The sequence below is a fragment of the Carcharhinus amblyrhynchos genome, chromosome 34, assembly GCF_965287045.1.
Source record: "Carcharhinus amblyrhynchos chromosome 34, sCarAmb.v2.hapA, whole genome shotgun sequence".
Lineage (NCBI taxonomy): Eukaryota > Metazoa > Chordata > Chondrichthyes > Carcharhiniformes > Carcharhinidae > Carcharhinus > Carcharhinus amblyrhynchos.
In genome coordinates, this window is record NC_137357.1 from 11,832,912 (window position 1) to 11,851,637 (window position 18,726).

The 18,726-nt window shown below is 43.8% G+C and overlaps 1 protein-coding gene across 1 annotated transcript in view; it reads right to left on the minus strand.

Moving 5' to 3' along the window:
* Positions 1 to 6,481: 6,481 nt before the first annotated feature.
* The window catches only part of LOC145361165 (V-type proton ATPase subunit B, brain isoform), a 28,544-nt gene continuing 16,299 nt past the window's right edge, over positions 6,482 to 18,726 (minus strand). Inside the window, exons 8-14 of the mRNA XM_080216784.1 lie at positions 14,670 to 14,767; positions 12,953 to 13,076; positions 12,190 to 12,340; positions 10,490 to 10,572; positions 9,671 to 9,775; positions 8,938 to 9,067; positions 6,482 to 8,478 (exon numbers count right to left, since the gene is read on the minus strand). Coding sequence (XP_080072910.1) covers positions 8,336 to 8,478; positions 8,938 to 9,067; positions 9,671 to 9,775; positions 10,490 to 10,572; positions 12,190 to 12,340; positions 12,953 to 13,076; positions 14,670 to 14,767 — 834 coding nt within the window. The 3' untranslated portion in view covers positions 6,482 to 8,335. The remainder of the gene's footprint in view (positions 8,479 to 8,937; positions 9,068 to 9,670; positions 9,776 to 10,489; positions 10,573 to 12,189; positions 12,341 to 12,952; positions 13,077 to 14,669; positions 14,768 to 18,726) is intronic.

The following is an 18,726-nucleotide window of genomic DNA, read 5'->3' on the forward strand; positions in this document are numbered from 1 at the left end:
CTCTATAATTGGGTGACCAAAACTGCAGTATTCCAAGTTTGTCTTGCACAATTTCAACAATCCCAACTCCTGTATTCAACATTCTGACTGATGAAACCAAGCAAGCCAAATGCCTTCTTCACCACTCTGTCCATTTGTGACTCCACTTTCAAGGAGCTGTGAACAAGTATGCCTCAATCTCTTTGTTCTATAATTCTCCCCAGTGCCCCACCATTAACTGAATAAATCCTGCCCCAGTTCAATCAAATTGCATCACCTCGCATTTGTCCAAACCAAATTCCATCTGCGATTCGTCAGCCCACTGGCCCAACTGATCAAGATCTCCTTGCAATCCAAGATAACTTCTTCACTGTCCACCATGCCACCAATCTTGGTGTCATCTGCAAACTTACTAACCAGGCCTGTATTCTCATCCAAATCATTAATATAAATGACAAATAACATTGGACCCAGCACTGATCCCTGAGGCACACCGCTGGTCGCAGGCCTCCAGTTTGAAAAACTCTCTACAACTACCCTCTGGCTTCTATCAAGAAGCCAATTTTGTATCCATTTAGATACCTCGCCCTGGATCCCGTGAGATTTAACCTTATGCAACAAACTACCATGTGGTACCTTGTCAAAGGCCTTGTTAAAGTCTATGAGGACAACATCAACTGCACCAATCTCATCTACCTTTTAGGTTACCCCTTCAAAAAACTTATCAGTCTCCATTTTCCTGCAGAATTGTAACATCATCACAATGTAGACTCGGTGATATACTTGCTGTCAACTCAGTTTCCTGACCTAGTGTGCTGCATAGCAATAAAGTACTCACATTATTAGATTTCAAACATTTTGACGGTTTCTTAGCTTTTGAAATACATTCCAACAACTACATGAACATTTCACTTGCAACAGGCAGTAAGTTTACTTACTATATCAAATTCATTTCTGAAGCAAATACTCAATCCAAAACAACAGAACTTGTAGTTTTGTCTGGCCATATTGGCTTCCAAGCCAATTGAACACAGGTTTTCTTTATGACATCATTGTCTTGGCTGTTTCTGTTTTGTGCCTAATTCTGCCATGAGGACATATAACATGTAACAGTATTGTAATATAAACAAGGCCTAGTTTTAAGGCTGATATAATTGGATATCCTAAATTAAAGAATTGGGCATATTAAAAATCAAACACAGTCAAACCTCAGGCAGGCCAGTTGTATAATACACAAACCTGTCTGGGCCTGATTAATCAACCACCCATCAAAGGTCGTTGTATCCTACTGATACTTAGCAGCAGATCATTGCACCCCATTGAAATGCACTGGCCTATTCTCAGAAGCTCAGATCGGCTCAGACGTTCTGTCACCGAGAGTTCCTGCAGTTGGCTTAATCTGATAACAAGTTACATGTAAGCAACAGCAAGGACACCTGGGGGCAGACCCTGGTGTCCTGTCAGGCAGACATCAAGAAACCCACTGGGTATTGGAACCCTCTCCTGGGATCTCATTGGCCAGAAGCCAGACAAGTTTCTGGAAAGGCAAGCGGGCAGGGGATAAAGAGACACATTTTCAGACCCCAGAAGCGAAGACCCTTGACCATTCGGAAGACTGACCAGAGAAGGAAGGAAGGAGCTGCCATCGAGATGACAAACCAGAGGAACTCAAAAGAATCGAGCCTGCAGTTTTAACCAAACCACCTTTGCGGGTATTACACTTGAATCTGCGGGTTTTTTTGTGTGGGTAATTTAAGCGTTAGTAGTGCTATTATGAATAAACTTCTTGAACCTTTACTTGTGTTTGTCCTTTGTCCATCTTGCAAGGACATGGCGGTAAAACCTTAGAGTAAGCACACTGGTTGAAAATATCTCAAAATTAACAGGCACAACAGTGCACACAGTACAGGCCCTTCGACCCTCAATGTTGTGCTGAGCTATGTCCAATCCCAAGATCAAGCTATCCCACTCCCTATCAGTCTGCTGTGCTCCATGTGCTGATCTAATAACTGCTTGAAAGTCCCTAAAATGTTCTATCCCACTATCACAGGAGGCAGTGCATTCCACACTCCAACCACGCAAAGAACCTACCTCAGACATCCCTCTGATATCTCCACCACGAACCTTATATTTATGTCCCCTAGTAACAGCTACATCCACCTGAGGAAATAGTCTCTGAACATCCACTCTAATCCCCTCATCTTATAAACCTCTAAGTTACCTCTCATCCTCCTCTGCTCTAAACAGAAAAGCCCTAGCTCCCTCAACCTTTCCTCCAAAGATCTACCCTCCAAACCAGGCAGCATCCTGGTAAATCTCCTCTGCACTCTCTCCAATGCTTCCACATCCTTCTAATAGTGAGGTGACCAGAACTACACACAACATTCCAAATGTGGTCTCACCAAGGTCCTGTACAGTCTGAAACTCAAACCCCATGTTAATAAACGCTAACACACTAGAAGCCTTCTTCACAGCTCCATCCACTTGAGTGGCAACCTTCAAGGATCTGGGGATATGAACCCCAAGATCTCTCTGTTTCTCCACATTCCTCAGAACCCTGCCAATGACCCTGTAATCAGCATTCAAATTTGTCTGACCAAAATGAATCATCTTGCACTTATCAGGGTTAAACTCCATCTGCCATTTTTCGGCCCAGCTCTGCATCCTATCAGTGTCTCTTTGCAGCCTCCAACAGCCCTCCAGCTCATCCACAACTCCATCAATTTGGTGTCATCAGCAAATTTACGAACCCACCCTTCAGCCCCCTCCTCCAAGTCATTGAAAAAAAATCACAAATAGCAGAAGACCCAGCACTGATCCCTGTGGTACACTGCTAGTAACTGGTCTCCAGTCGGAAAATTTTCCATCCACCGCCACCACCTTCTGTCTGAGATCGCCAGTTACTTATCCAGTTGGCCACCTCCTTACTTTCTTCATGAACCTACCATGGGGGACCTTATCAAACGCCTTACTAAAATCCATGTATACGACATCAACTGCTCTACCTTCATCTACACACTTAACTACCTCCTCAAAGAATTCAAATGTTTGAGGCAAGACTTACCCTTCACAAATCCATGCTGACTATCCCAAATTAAATTGCATCTTTCAAAATGGTCATAAATCCTATCCCTCAGGGCCTTTTCCATTAATTTATCAAAGTAAGACTAACTAGCCTATAATTATCAGGGTCATTCCTGTTTCCTTTCTTGAACAGAGGAACATTCGTCACTCTTCAGTCCTCTGGCACTACCTCATCTAAGAAGTCATGGGATCTCCAAGAAGACTGCGCATATCGACACAAACATCAAGTGACTTCTTACTGTGGTTACCCCAGTCCAATGCCAGCATCTCTACATCATGACTATCCCCATAGACAGTGAAGACTCAAAGATCACAGATGCAATCTCATCCCTTGCCTCCAAAAGAATCCGAGGATGTATCCCATCTTGCCCAGGGGACTGATTGACCCTCAGGTTTTTCAAAATTGCTAATACATCTTCCCTCAGAACATCGACCTCTTCTAGCCTATTAGCCTGTATCACATTCTCATCCTCAAAAACATGGCGCCTCTCCTTGGTAAACACTGAAGTATTCATTCATCGCCTCTCCTATCTCTTCTGACGCTACGCACAATTTCCCACTACTATCCTTGACCAGCCCGAACCTCACGTTGGTCATTCTTTTATTTCTCATGAGAAAAAAAGCATTGGGGTTTTCCTTTATCCAACCCAAGGACTTCTCATGCCCCCTACTAGGACTCCTAAGCCCTTTCTTTAACTCATTCCTTGCTACCTTGTTACCCTCAAGCAACCAAGCTCAACTTGTTTTCTCAACCTTACGTACGCTTCCTTTTACCTCTTGACAAGGCATTGAATCTCTTCTGTGAGCCATGGTTCCCTCACTTGGCCATTTCCTCCCTGCCTGACAGGGACATACCTATTAAGAACACAGTATTTATTCCTTGAACAAGCTCCACTTTTCATTTGTGCCTTTCCCTGACAAGTTCTGTTCCTATCTTATGCCTCCTAATTCTTGCCTAATTGCATCATAATTATCCCTTCCCCAATTATAAACCTTGTCCTGCCATATGGCCCTATCCCTCTCCATTGCAATAATGAAGGACACCAAATTGTGGTCACTATCTCCAAGGTGCACTCCCACAAACAAATCTAACAACTGGCCCTGTTCATTACCCAATGCCAAGTCCAATGTGGCCCCACCTCTTATCAGCCTATCCACATACTGCATCAGGAAACCCTCCTGCACACACTGTACAAAAAGCGTCCCATCCAAACTATTCAGCCTATAAAGGTTCCGATCAATATTTGGAAAGTTAAAGTCACCCATGATAACTACCCTGTTACTTCCACACCTATCCATAATCTGCTTTGCAATTTCCTCCTCCACATCTCTATTACTATTTGGGGGCCTATAGAAAACTCCTAACAACATGACTACTCCTTTCCTATTTCTAACTTCAGCCATATTACCCTCAAACTGCCTTTCAGCAGCCGTTAAACTATCCTTGATTAACAATGTTACTTCTCCACCTCTTTTACCACCTTCTCTACGCTGACTGAAACATCTGTAGCCTGGAACTTCCAACAACCATTTCTCTCCCTGTTCTAACCACGTCTCTGTAATGGCCACAACATCATAGTACCAACTACGAATCCATGGTCCAAGTTCACCTACCTTATTTCGGATGCTCCTTTCATTGAAGTTGACACACTTCAACCCACCTTCCTGTCTGCTGGTACACGCCTGCAAACTTGACACCCTCCTCAGTACCTCATTACATTCAACACTGGCTTCTGGACGACAGTTCATTTTCCTCCCCCACCCCCACGAGCCATAGCAAATTTCCCTCCCAGGCTGGTGCCCCTCTGGTTCAGGTGCAAACCGTCCTGTTCATACAGGTCCCATCTTCCCCAGAATGTGCTCCAAGTATCCATGTAACTGAAATCCTCCCTCCTACACCATCTCTACAGCCATGTTTTTATCTGCACTCTCTCTCTGTCCTCCACTCACTCACCCGTGGCACCGGCAACAAGCTAGAGATGACAACATGGTTTGTCCGACCTCTCAGCTTCCACCCAAGCTCCCTAAATTCTTGTTTTAAATCCCTGTCCCTTCTCTTAGCTATGTCGTTGGCACTGATGTGTACCACAGCTTGTGACTGTTCCTCCTCCTCCTTAAGGATCCTGAAAACACGGTCTGAGACGTCACGGACCCTAGCACCTGGGAGGCAACATACCATCCATGAGTCTCCTTTGCTGCCACACAACCTCCTATCTGTCCCTCGAACTACCGAGCCCCCACTAACTATTGCTCTTCTACTCTTCTGCCTCCTCTTCTGAGCGACAGGGACGGACTTAGTGTTGGAGATCTGGTCACCGTGGCTTACCATTGGTAGGTTGTCCTCCTCGACGGTATCCAACGCGGTATACTTGTTGCCAAGGGGAACGGCCACAGGGGATTCCTGAACTGACTGCGTCCTCCCAGCCCCTCTCGTTGTCACCCATCCATCTTCCAGTTCTTCAGAGTAACTACATCCCCAAAGCTTCTATATATGACCACCTCTGCCTCCCGAATGATCTGAAGTTCATCCAGCTCCAGTTCCCTAACATTGTTTTTGAGGAGCTGGAGATCGGTGCACTTCCCACATGTGAAATCAGCAGGGACACCCTTCCACCTCCAACATTCTGCAGGAGGAACATTGCACTGCTTCCCTGCCATCTCCTCCAGATAACTTGTGGATAAAACAAGAAAGAAAGAGTTGCCTGATATTCACTCACCCCCTTTCGGGTAGGAGAAGTAGAAGGGTGGGGGACACTACAAGTGTACTGTCTTGGGTTTAGGAACCGCCCAACTTATATACAGGTAAAAATAAAACACTTAACCAGCAACCACTGCAACCCACACTATCAAAGCAAACTGCAAACCTTCCCAAAACTCCCCATGGCCGACTTCAGGTTTCCTGATTCCTGCTACTCTGGGAAAAACTCTGAAAAACTAAGTTCAAAATTAAGTACTCTTATCTTCCAGCTCTCCTCAACAGCATCGCTCCCCTCTCTGCTTGCTCCGGTGGAACAATATCCCTTATGTGTGAATATCAACTTTTGGAAATAACAAGTGAAGTCCTGAGGAGTGTACGTATTACAGGGGAGTGTTTAGGAAGCCTGAAAGCGCATCAAGGTAGATAACTCCTGGGGACCTGATGAAGTAACTTTATTGCAGTGGTAAACTGGGCCTACTTGAGACAACAATAAATAAAGTGTACTCCAGGAGTTATGGCAGGCTGGGCAAGAAATTGCGGGTTCCCTAGCAGTCAGATTCAGAGGTAAGGTCATTTTGAATCTAGGAAAGAGTTTCCTTCAAAACTGGCTGAAATATTCCAAGCTGGACAGCTGGTTTGTTAATTAATGGTATGAACTTCCAAACCCTCAATGGGCTGAGAATCTAAAAGTATGAAAAGTCAACACTTGTCATTGTTCTATTAACATTTATTTATACATTGTGAACATTTAAGATCTTCCAGTATTTTCACTTTCAACCAGTGGATCTTTTATACACATATCAGAATGGAATGCTTGAAACATAACACAACTTATCAAAAGAAAGCTTACAATATAACATCTAACAACTAAACAATTTGTAGATTTCATGAAGCAGGGTAAATACAATGAAAAAAGTTGCATGAGAAAGTCAGGTACAACCAGAATTACCCTCTTCTGTGCTCAGAAGGGTTTAATGTTAAGGACATAAGTCTGCAAGCGACATTCAGGCAGTAATGAGCATAAGGAAAAACTCAACTGAAAGACAAGTCATCAGTCATGACAAGGTAAAAAGACCACTGTTCTCACATTGCACATTGAGCAAGAAGTGCTTACAGGTTTCATGCAGAATGCAATACAAAAGGCCTGTATTTTCCACGCCAATTACTAGAACACGAAGATAAATATTTTACTGATAGATCACACTACATTCCAATTAGGTTGATCCATCTGCAACTGACTAGAGTCCGAACCGAGCAGAACCTTACTTACACCTGCCCAAAGAAAGGCTGGGACCAAACCTCCAGATGGAATAGAAGAACTTTGTCCTTAAGCTATTTCACGCATTACAAAACCTGTCCGCATCCAAATCAGAAACAAATATGTAAACTCCCAAAAGCTTAAAGCACAAGTAAAATTTTAAGTGCTGACAAGTTTGTTCTACATTTGGTGTTAATACCACTGACTTAGAGTATGCAAAAATACTAGCTGCATATATGTGCTAGTTGGCCCAAAATAATCAACAGTGCTATCTGATGACAGCAACTTCAGTAACACACCAACTGTGTGCTGAAGTGCAACAACTGAAATATTCCACAAACTTGGCAGATGCAAATTCAGAAGAACAGATCAATTCCCAAATGGTCTCCTGCACACTTCTGTGAGTGCATGAGTTGTCTCATCTCTGCTCCAAAATCAACTCAAATCTTTTCCTATTTATGTTCAACTTCACAGACAAAAATGTAAAGGTTTCTTGTAAATTAAGTACTTATCCCACCTTCAAAAATCTATAAATTACTTTGAGCACCAGCCCCAAAAACCAAAGAATCAGAGAATCCCTACTGTGCAGACTGGGGCCATTCAATTCAAGCACATTCCACCCTCCCCCACCACCCTTGTAACCCCACGCATTTACCATGGTCAATCCACCTAACCTGCACATCTTTGGACTGTGGGTGGACCCAGAGGAAACCCACACAGACATGGGGAGAATGTGCAATTTCTTCACAGACAATCACCCAAAGACTGGAATGGAACCCGGGTCTCAGGTGCTGTGAGGCAGCAGTACTCACCATTGTGCCACCGTACTGCCCAAGCGGTTGGAAAATGCCATATTTCTGAGCATGAGTGCAGCAAAATGGATGTGTCATTTGAGAATGTCATGTCGTGAAACAGCATGTTGTAAATGTTCCTATTGATCACTGGATATTATGATACACATGAATTATCAATTGACAGTTATTAACTGCCTATGACACGTAGGCAATCAGTTCAGCACCTTTCACACACTTGAAAGAACAACGGCAATGGTCAATTGCTTGCAATAAAACCCTCTCAAACCTTCACAATTTGTGCTATGCACAAAATACAAACCTGTCTGGGTAAAGGCCTGCAAGACCAGCAGACATCGACAAGACAGCTCCTTCAAATCCTCCTCAGGCTGAAAGATCTCAAAATAAACACCAGCAGAGTCACAAATCTTTGCTTTGTTTAAATACAACTTCCCAAGAAGTTTAACCACTGAAAATAAATAGTCACATGACGAAATAAAGAACACATAAATACAGAGTGAGGAGTTAGTGTTTTGCGCCAGAATCCCTTGGGTAGAACTCAGCCAGAGTGGTCTGTGGGATTCTCTTCAGCATTTCCTTGGGGAAGATGCGCAATAATTGCCAGCCGATATCTAGGGTCTCGTATACAGTGCGGTTTTCGTAAGCTCCTAAAGAAACACAAGTTTAAAAAGCTAAACAATCCCCTGTGAATTTCCAAGTCTTGGGATACACAGCTCAAACGTTCAAAAATATGATCAAAATAAAGTACATTAAGTTAGGTCACACTAACTATCCTGTGTTCCTGGGATTTTGTTAAATGTGAAAACTGTAGCTGGATAGGCTAGATATCAAATTTTTTACTCCAGCAAAGGTCAGGTCAGACTTCGAAATCTCCACAACCACCCAATAGGAGGGATTAGGATGTGTGCGGCATCGAACAGCCATATCAATGGGTCATCAGCTGAGGCAGGTGATTTGAATATCCTTACTGGACTTGCAACTACTTTAGCTGACTTAAAGACCAAAAAGTACTAATTTGAGGCAATGCTTCGAGGAGACCAACACATCTACTTGCCACTATGACAGGAAGAAGAGCTATTAAAATTCTGTAGGAAAAGAAACCTTACCCTGAGCAATAAAGTTTTTCTCAAATTTCTGTAAGAATTCCAGAAACAGTAAGTCATCAGCAGTAAGTGCTTCCTCTCCAACCACAGCTTTCATAGCCTGGACATCCTTACCAATAGCATAGCACGCATACTGCAGGCAGAAAAAATATTGGTAAAAACATATTCAAAAGACCATGATGGCATTTTGATATCATTTCTTTTGTACTTCAGGAATAAAAGCCTACCAGAGATTCTACACATTATCTCTCAATCTCACCACTCTCCTGGAACACTTCTTCAAACTGATTGTGTGTGATTGATGGCTTGTTTGACCCAGAGCTGAGCTTCAAACACCACATCCAGCTGATCACGAAAGCCACTGACTTCCACTTCCAAAATAACAGTCATCTATCCCTATTTGACCCTCATTGATGTTAAGAAATCAGTTGTCACACAACAATGGATATAAAAACAAACTCCCCAGAATAGTATTAAATTCTGTGCTTTACCATGCACAACATTAAAATCAGAGGTCGGCCATTTAGAGTGATGCCAGGAAGTATTTCTTTGTGCAAAAGGAAGCTGTAAGCTGGCACTCGCTCACTTAAGTTGTTCAGATAAACAGTTGAAAATTTCAAACTGAGATTCATAAAATTTTTTAAAAAGTATTAATGAGTACAGGTAAGTAGGAAGAGCTCCAGTACACATCAGCCATAACAGGTGAATGGCCTGCTCCTGCTTCTCTGTTCCTTACCAGCTGGTTGGAAACATCTGCGTGATCCTTGCGTGTCATACCCTCTCCAATAGCTGACTTCATCAATCGTGAAAGTGAAGGAAGCACATTAATTGGAGGATAAATCTGTGGGGCAGCAGCAGCACAAAGTAAAACAAAAAAGAATCAAATTACAAACCTGAAAATTCTCACATCAAAAAAAGAGTTTTCTTCTTAAAAATCGAAATATCATCTTGTTCTCCTTCAACATTTCATGAAAATGTGCATAATCTGTGTCTTGTTTGACCCACAGCTGAGCTTCAAACTCCACATCCAGCACATCACTGAAGCCACTAACCTCCAGCTCCAAACTAACATCTCTTTATCCTTATTTACCATTCAATGATAAGAATTCAGCTGCCTCACTTTTTACTCATCCAATCATTCCTTTTGATGGAAATAGTGCAGGGCCTTTGTAAGCAACACTTAATGGATCTCACAACCCATTTAATCAGGATGGGGATGGTATATTGTTTATTTATTAGTGTCACAAGTAGGCAAATATTAATACCGCAATGAAATTACTGTGAAAGTCTCCAAATCACCACACTCTGGCACTTGTTCGGGTACACTGAGGGAGAATTTAGCATGGCTAATGCATCTAAGCAGCACATCCTTCGGACTATGGGGGAGGAAACTGGAGCACCCAGAGGAAATCCATGGAGACATGGGGAGAACATGCAGAATCCGCACAGTGATCCAAGCCGGAAACTGAACCCAGGTCCCTGGTGCAGCAGTGCTAACCACTGTGCTAGGTGCTTACACAGCATTTAGGATCAAGGAAAAGCTGTCCTGCCTTACCTGTCTGTTGTGCAACTGTCGATCAACATAGATCTGTCCTTCAGTGATGTAGCCAGTCAGGTCAGGAATGGGATGAGTGATGTCTACATTTAACATACAAAACACCAACCCAAAAAAAATCAGCCATATGAAAATGCATCAACATCAGCACCATGTGTCATTCCAGCTTAATCTACCAATCCATGAAAGGATTCCCATGCAATTAGATTGGGAATACATCTGGACTAGTTGGAATTCTCTTTTAAGGCAGTATAACTAATTAAAACCCAATGAATAGATTTTCCTCATCTGCAGCAGTGAGCTGCAGTTTTAGAGCAGCACGCAATCAATTTCAGTAGAACAAGCAAAATTACCCTCTGTCACATCAGAAATGGGTAAACATATGTAACGTGCTGAAACTGACTCTTCTGTTTGTTCACATTGAAGAGCTAAGTAAATGCTAATCCTGGACATACACAAAGTCATGCATAATTTTCCAGGTCTGAACCACGAGTGGCTCAGTTGACTTTTGGAAAGCATAATTTCACCACAAGCCCAAAACACAGTTTTGGGGTGGTAAGCAAATATGACTTCTTGTGTATTCCCAGTGATAATTGCTTTACCAGTGGTGGTGGTTTCTTCAGTTGCCTAGGCCCAAGCTTTGGAATTCCATCCTTAAACCTCCTGTCTGAAAAGCTCATTTATTTCCTTTAAGGCACTTCTGAAAACCTACCACTATGATCAAGCTTTGGGTCATGGTACGTAAAATCTCCCCATGTGGCTCAGCATGCTTCATTGCATCAAAAGCATGATCTAAATCCAAGATACTGTTAGAAGATGTATCCCTGAAGGCCACTTAGCTCATGGAGTCTGCATTTACTTTCCAAAAGAGCACCCCATCCAGGCCCTATCCCCTTAACCCCATGTGTTTACCCCAAAAATTCCCCTTCCTGGCACATCTTAACATCAACATCAAGTGAGCTTTTGCCTTTTGCTCCACAGAAGGTTTCTGTCCTTAGGACATCTGCGTTATGGTGTGGCAGATGTACCACCCCAGCCAAACTCACCACCTGCCACTGTCTGCAGAGTGGGTCGCGCCCGGTTCTGGATTCAGGGGTCTGAACCCGACTCCCTTTCTATCGGCTGAGGGCAACGGAGGCCATCACCAGTCCCTTCGGAACAGTGTTCACCCATCTCTTAGGACCCACTGACCCATGTTCAACTGCTGTTCTACACATTTTGGGTCATGAAGCAGCATTTTATCATGGCCAATCCACCTAACCTGCACATTTTTTGGACTGTGGGAGGAAACCAGAGCACTGAGGGAAAATACCATGTAATTTAACTGCTAGCAACTTGTAGAGTCACAACTTCCTGAGAAGAACCAAGTAAAAAGATGATTTTGGGATAACCTACATTAATGTTTATGTGGACTTCCACAACGTTTGTGGTAATGGTATCTTTTTTGACCTGAAAAACATATTTCATCATTTAATTATCGTTGAGATGAAAACATTCTACCTGACTTTCTTTTTAAAACTTTGTCCAGTTAACAATTTGATTGGATTCATTTTTTTCCCTTTAGAGTAACTGACAGGTTCCCTGAAGCTCAGTAAACTTCCATTTTATATCTGACCTCTTTGGATTTCAAAAAATGGCCAGCGACATCCACAGTAAAATGTCCACTGAAGAGCGTTCATCCTCACATTGATAATGCTTACCATCATTAGGCATGGTTAGGATGGGGATCTGTGTGATCGAACCATTCCTGCCCTCTACACGCCCAGCTCTCTCATAAATGGTGGCCAAATCAGTGTACATGTAACCAGGGAAACCACGACGACCAGGCACTTCCTCTCGAGCAGCTGAGACCTACCATGATACAATAGGACAAAATACCCTGAGCTTGTTATATACCAATACAGTGGACAATTGTACACTGACCCCATCGGAAAGGCTTACAACAGGAAAACGGAGGCAATAGGAGCAATGTGGAGGGTCTGTTCATGATTCTTAAAAAATGTACAAATCCAATCCATTTATCCGAACAGTTTCAGTTGTCATGTGTCAAGTCTAATTTGACTCCTGCAAATGAGACAAAATGCCCTAAGCAACATCCTAAACTGCTGTTGAAAAATAAGTACATCATGGAAAATTCTAATCTGCGAAGTCATATGACCAGGTTTTTATAGCTCAACCACAGCTTGTCTTCCCACAGGCGTATTTCCTTCGGTGGGACTGTCATATCCTGCTGCACAGAAGAGGCTGGAAAATCCTGTCCCATGTCCCGACAAATTTCCAGCTTAAGACCTAAAATTTATCAGGTTTGATAAAGAGCTGCTTTGGTACATTTTAAAAAACTGAACTGGAAACACAGCTATGAACATGATCCTTTCAGCCCCACATCCAAAATAAGAAATGTAACAAGGCTTTTCCATTATGCAGTTGCAAACAAATTTATTTTGGTCTCTTGCCGAGACTTACCTCTCGAAGTGCCTCTGCATACGAGCTCATGTCAGTCAGAATAACCAGCACATGCTTCTCACACTGGTATGCAAGGAACTCAGCGGTCGTCAGTGCAAGGCGTGGAGTGATAATACGCTCAATGCTGTGGGAGATAAGTCAAATATTTTGTTCAGAAATACTGGCTGCAATTCTCCCCAAAGCACTGATTTGGCAGGAAAACTGTTCTTGATCCAAATTCTTTTCTCAGTTCAGCTTCACACCCAAATCTCTGCACTCTGTGCACTGTAGAGGTCCCAGTCATGAATATCATTAAAACTGGAGTGGGCGGGGAGTCGGCCAGCTCATTCACTGGCCAGCCTGGGACCCCTGCAGTGCTGCCCCTCCAGTCCCCGCCACGGCCTAATCACGGCCTCCACAACAATTCCTGGGCCGAGCCAGCCCTGACCTCCCCTCCACCCCCAACCATCCTGGAGCACCCCAATGTACAGCCCAACCACTCCCCCCACCCCACTGCTAACAGACCACTGCCCCCTCCATCCCATTCCCAGCAGACCACTGCCCCCCCCCACCCCAATCGCTGCCCTCCCTCCATCCTATACCAATTCTGTCTGCAAAGTGGCAGTGGGACCCTCCCCTAGTCCCCTCCCACAGAAGGCCTGATGGGCAGAGCCAAGGTGCCCTCTAGGCATGGGAACTTCACCCCTTGGGCAGCATCAGGCTGCCCAATCCCAGGGCACCACCTGCTCCCCACCACTTGACCCCCTTGAGAACCCCTCTTGCTCCCCCCACTTTCATTCCAGCGGGGTCTCCGGCTAGTTCCCCCAACATGGGAGCTCGTCGAAATACAGCCCAAATGAAGTATTTCTGGCGGGGCGGAAGACTCAATGGGAACTAAAAGTTCCCAATAATCACACTGAAAACATATTTAAAATGCATTTAAAAAAGATTCAAATTACTTGGCTGCCTTCCTGCCGGTTTCCAGCATGGTCTGACTGGCAACTGTTCGCTGGCTCAGGGAGATGCGCATGTGCTCCTGGCACATGGGCAAATCCCAGAACAAGGGTGGCAACACACATCTCCCACCGCGCAGATCAGCCATGATCTTATTGAATGGCGGGGCAGGCTCGAAGGGCTAGATGGCCTACTCCTGCTCCTATTTCTTATGTTCTTATGACCCGCCAGACAGACCCGTCACAATGGGAGAACTGTAGCCACTGTTTCTAGAAGTGAAAATGCTCCTATTTTTAAACCAAGAAACCAGTCTCTCTTTCAGACTTGAACTACAAATTCTAGAATTTTATCTGTCTTATTAACATCAAATTGTCGTCAGAACCAATTTATCCTGAACTTCCAAATGGACAACTTGCGCCCTTGGTATCTAAACCTGAACAGTTCAAGATTTTTAGAACTGCACCTTCAGTTACCTGAAGTCTCCTCTTCAGCAAAGAAACCTAGATTAATTTCCTTCATCCTTTTACATAACTTCAAGTGTTGATACTCAGTCACATCCAATGTAATTTCTTTATTGAGCTGTTTGAATTGAACGGTTTCAACAGCTTTCAGCTCTCCTCACAAGAACCAGCTTAAATACACATCAGAGCTTCCCAATATTATGCAATGCAGGGTCTTGATCAATAGCATTCCAGAACCTTCTGGGCACTGGTGTCCTCACATTAATTTGGCTGGAAAGGAAGATGCAGTTTCTCCACGCTCCCCTGGGGTAAAACTAACTTACGTTGGGTCATTGGCCAGATTCAGGAACAGACACACATTATCCATCGAACCATTCTCCTCAAAGTCCGATTTGAAGAATCTGGCAGTCTCCATGTTCACCTTGAATGAGAAAGGTTTGGATCAGAACTTTCAATTCCCTTCATCCCTCGCTAAATAGCTGAACTTAACTCTTTCGTGATACATACATTACTCTCAATCTTTTGCAATATCTGTTCTAATGATGACATCTTCAAAAATGTTGCTTCCAACCTGACTTTTTTGCCTTTGCCAAGGCTTCTCCCCACCTCACTTTGTCCTGACACTCAACTGGGTTCAACCCACATCCTGCACCCCTGCCCTCACCCCATCCCCTCCCAAAACCATAAACGGACCTGCCGATCCTCAATTTTCACCTACCAGCATCTGTATTCCTAGAATCATCCTCTGCCATATCCACTGACGTGGAAATGCCGGCGTTGGACTGGGGTAAACACAGTAAGAAGTCTGGTTTAACCTGGTGTTGAGAGACTTCTTACTATATCCACTGACTCCAGTATGATGTTACCACTAAACACATCTTCCCCTCAACACCCCACCATCAGCATTCTACAGACATCATTTCCATTGTGACACTTGGTCCATTCCTCCATCATGCACAACTCCCTATCCCCAGGCATCCTCCCTTTCAAATGCAGAAGATGCAACACCTGTCCCTTTACCTCCTCACCATTCAAGGTCCCAAATACTCTTTTCAGGTTAAGCAGTGTTTCACTTGCGCTTCCTTCAATTTGGTCCATTATATTCACTGCTCCCAGCGCGGTCTCATCTACACTAAACGCAATCCAGATGACCACTTTGTAGGACACCTTCGCTTGGTCCACCAGCACAACACCAACTTGGCTGCTTTCCATTTTAACTTAGCACCTTATTCTCATGCTCACATGTCTGACCTTGGCCTGCTGCAGTGCTCCAGTGAAGTCCAATGCAAACTAAATAAGCAGCATCTCATCTTCTCATCAGGCACTTAAAAGCCCTCAGGAGCAACACTTGACATCATGACCTTTCTCCTCCATCTTAAACTTTTGTTAAACAAAATCTCATACATGTATTGCCCTCAATGCAAACAGCACACACCACCCACCCTCTGCCTCTCCCCACTCCTGCACAAACTGACCACCTATCTTTTGTTCTTTAAGTTGCTACATCGAGCTGATTTCTCACAGTTGCAGTTTAATATCAAACACATTTCTCCCTCCCTAGTTCTAATGAAGAGTAAGCAGGCTTGAAACATTAACTCTGCTCCTTACATATGCTGCCAGACCTGTTTCTCCAGCATCCTCTGTTCTTGAGGGAGCTTTCCAGTTTGGCTTTAAAAAAATGAGGAGAAAAAAAGCATTACTTCGCTCCATTCCTCTTGTACCTTACTCTACTCACACAAGGTTCAGGAACCCCAGACGTTCAGTGTATGGATGCTGACCAGGGGCACCATCAACATGCTGACCAGGTAATCATAAGAAAACTGGTCTGTGGAAGATGATAAAAGTCTGGGCAACAAGACAACATCTATGATAAGATATCTGATAGTCAGTAGGAAAAAAGGAATTGGTTCACTGCTGTTTTGATGGGATCTATTTTGTGCCATTTGAGCAAACTATTGTATTTATGCTTTGCACACTGTACTTCCAAAATGTCAAGAACTTCCAAATATTCAGCACTGCACCAGATTTGAATACGAACACAATTATGTCACACTGAAGTGAGCACTCATAGCTACCAAGCTACTTGATTCAGCACGATGCTGCTTCCTTTATACTGTATTGATGATCACAACAATCATATTGCAGGTCTATTTAAATCGGAGATACAAACATTGAGATCAACGTAACAAAAATGAAGGTCAATGGGCCAAAAACAGAGGCTAAGTTTCCAAGAACTTAGTTTGCTTCATCCTCATAATGTGAATATTTCAATCATTGATAGTCACAGGTGAGGTGCCTGAAGATTGGAAGATGGCAAATGTTGTGCCTTTGTTTTGGACACAGAACAGTACAGCACAGTACAGGCCCTTCACCCTCAATGTTGTGCCGAGCTTTGCCCGAAGCCACGGTCAAGCTATCCCACTCCCTATCATTCTGGTGTGTTCCATGTGCCTATCCAATAACTGCTGGAAAGTTCCTGAAGTGTCCAACTCCACTCCCACAGGAGGCAGCCCATTTCACACACTAACCACTCTGAGTAAAGAAGCAATCTCTTTCATATCTCCCACCATGAACCTTACAGTATTGCCCCCTAGGAACAGCTGCATCCACCTGAGGAAACAGTCTCTGAACGTCCACTCTATCTATCCTCCTTCTTCATCTTATAAACCTCTATTAAGTCGCTTCTCATCCTCCTCCGCTCTAAAGAGAAAAGCCCTAGCTCCCTCAACCTTTCCTCATAAGACCTACCATCCAAACCAGGCAGCATCCTGGTAAATCTCCTCTGCACTCTGTCCAATGTTTCCACATCCTTCTTATAGTGAGGTGACCAGAACTGCACATTCCCAATGTGGTCTCACCAAAGTCCTGTACAGTTGCAGCATTACCCCACAGCTCAAACTCAAACCCCCTGTTAATAAACACTAACACATTATCGGCCTGCTTGATGGTTCTTTCCACTTGAGTGGCAACCTTCAGAGATCTGTGGATATGAACCCCAAGATCTCTGTTTCTCCACATTGCTCAGAACCCTGCCATTGACCCTGAAATCCACATTAAAATTTGTCCTACCAAAATGATTCACCTCACACTTCATCACAGAATCAAAACCCGACAGTGCAGAAAGAGGCCATTTGGCCCATCGAATCTGCACCAACCACAATCCCACTCAGACGCTACCACCCATATCCCTACATATTTTACCTGCTAATCCCTTAAACCTAAGGGGCTATTTATCATGGCCAATCAACCTAACCCCACATTTTTGGACTTTACGGTTAAACTCCATCTGCCACTTTTTAGCACAACTCTGCATCCTATCAATTTCTCTTTGCAGCCTACAATAGCCCTCCACCTCGTCCACTACTCCAATCTTAGTGTCATCAGCAAATTTACTGACCCACCCTTCAGCCCCCTCCTCCAAGTCATTGATAAAAATCACAAATAGCAGAAGACCCAGCACTGATCCCTGTGGTACACTGCTGGTAACTGGTCTCCAGTCTGAAAATATTTTATCCCCTGTCTATGATACAGCCAGTTACTTATCCAATTGGCCAAATTTTCCTCTATCCCACACCTCCTTACTTTCTTCATGAGCCTGCCTTGGGGAACCTTATCAAATGTCTTACTAAAATCCATGTATACGACATCAACTGCTCTCCCCTCATCTACACACTTAGTTACCTCCTCAAAGGAATCAATTAAATTTGTGAGGCAAGACTTACCCCTCACGAATCCATGCTGACTTTCCCGGATTAAACTGCATCTTTCCAAATGGTCATAAATCCTATCTCTCAGACCCTTTTCCATTAACTTACCAACCACTGAAGTAAGTCTAACCTATAATTACCAAGGTCATTCCTATTTCCTTTCTTTAACAGAGGAACAACATTCACCACTCTCCAGTCCTCTGGCACTATCCGCATGGACAGTGAGAACTCAAAAGATCAAAGCCAAAGGCTCCGCAATCTCATCCTTTGCCTCCCAAAGTATCCTAGGATATATCCCATCTGGCCCAGGGGACTTATCGACCCTCAGATTTTTCAAAATTGCTAATACATCTTCCCTCGGAACATTTACCTCTTCCAGCCTATCAACCTGTATCACACTCTCATCCTCAAAAACCCTGGGATGCATTCCATCCAGTCCTGGGGACTTGTCCACCATCAGTCCCACGAGTCAATCAAGCACTACCTCTCTAGAGACAGTAATCGCATTCAGGCCCTCAACTCCTACCATCCTTCTATCTTTAATATCTGGCAAACTATTTGTGTTCTCCTCCGTGAATACCGAGGCAAAAAACTTATTTAAGGCCTCAGCCATTTCCTCATCTCCCACCACTAAATCCCCCCTCTCATCCTCTAAGGGTCCAACATTCACCCT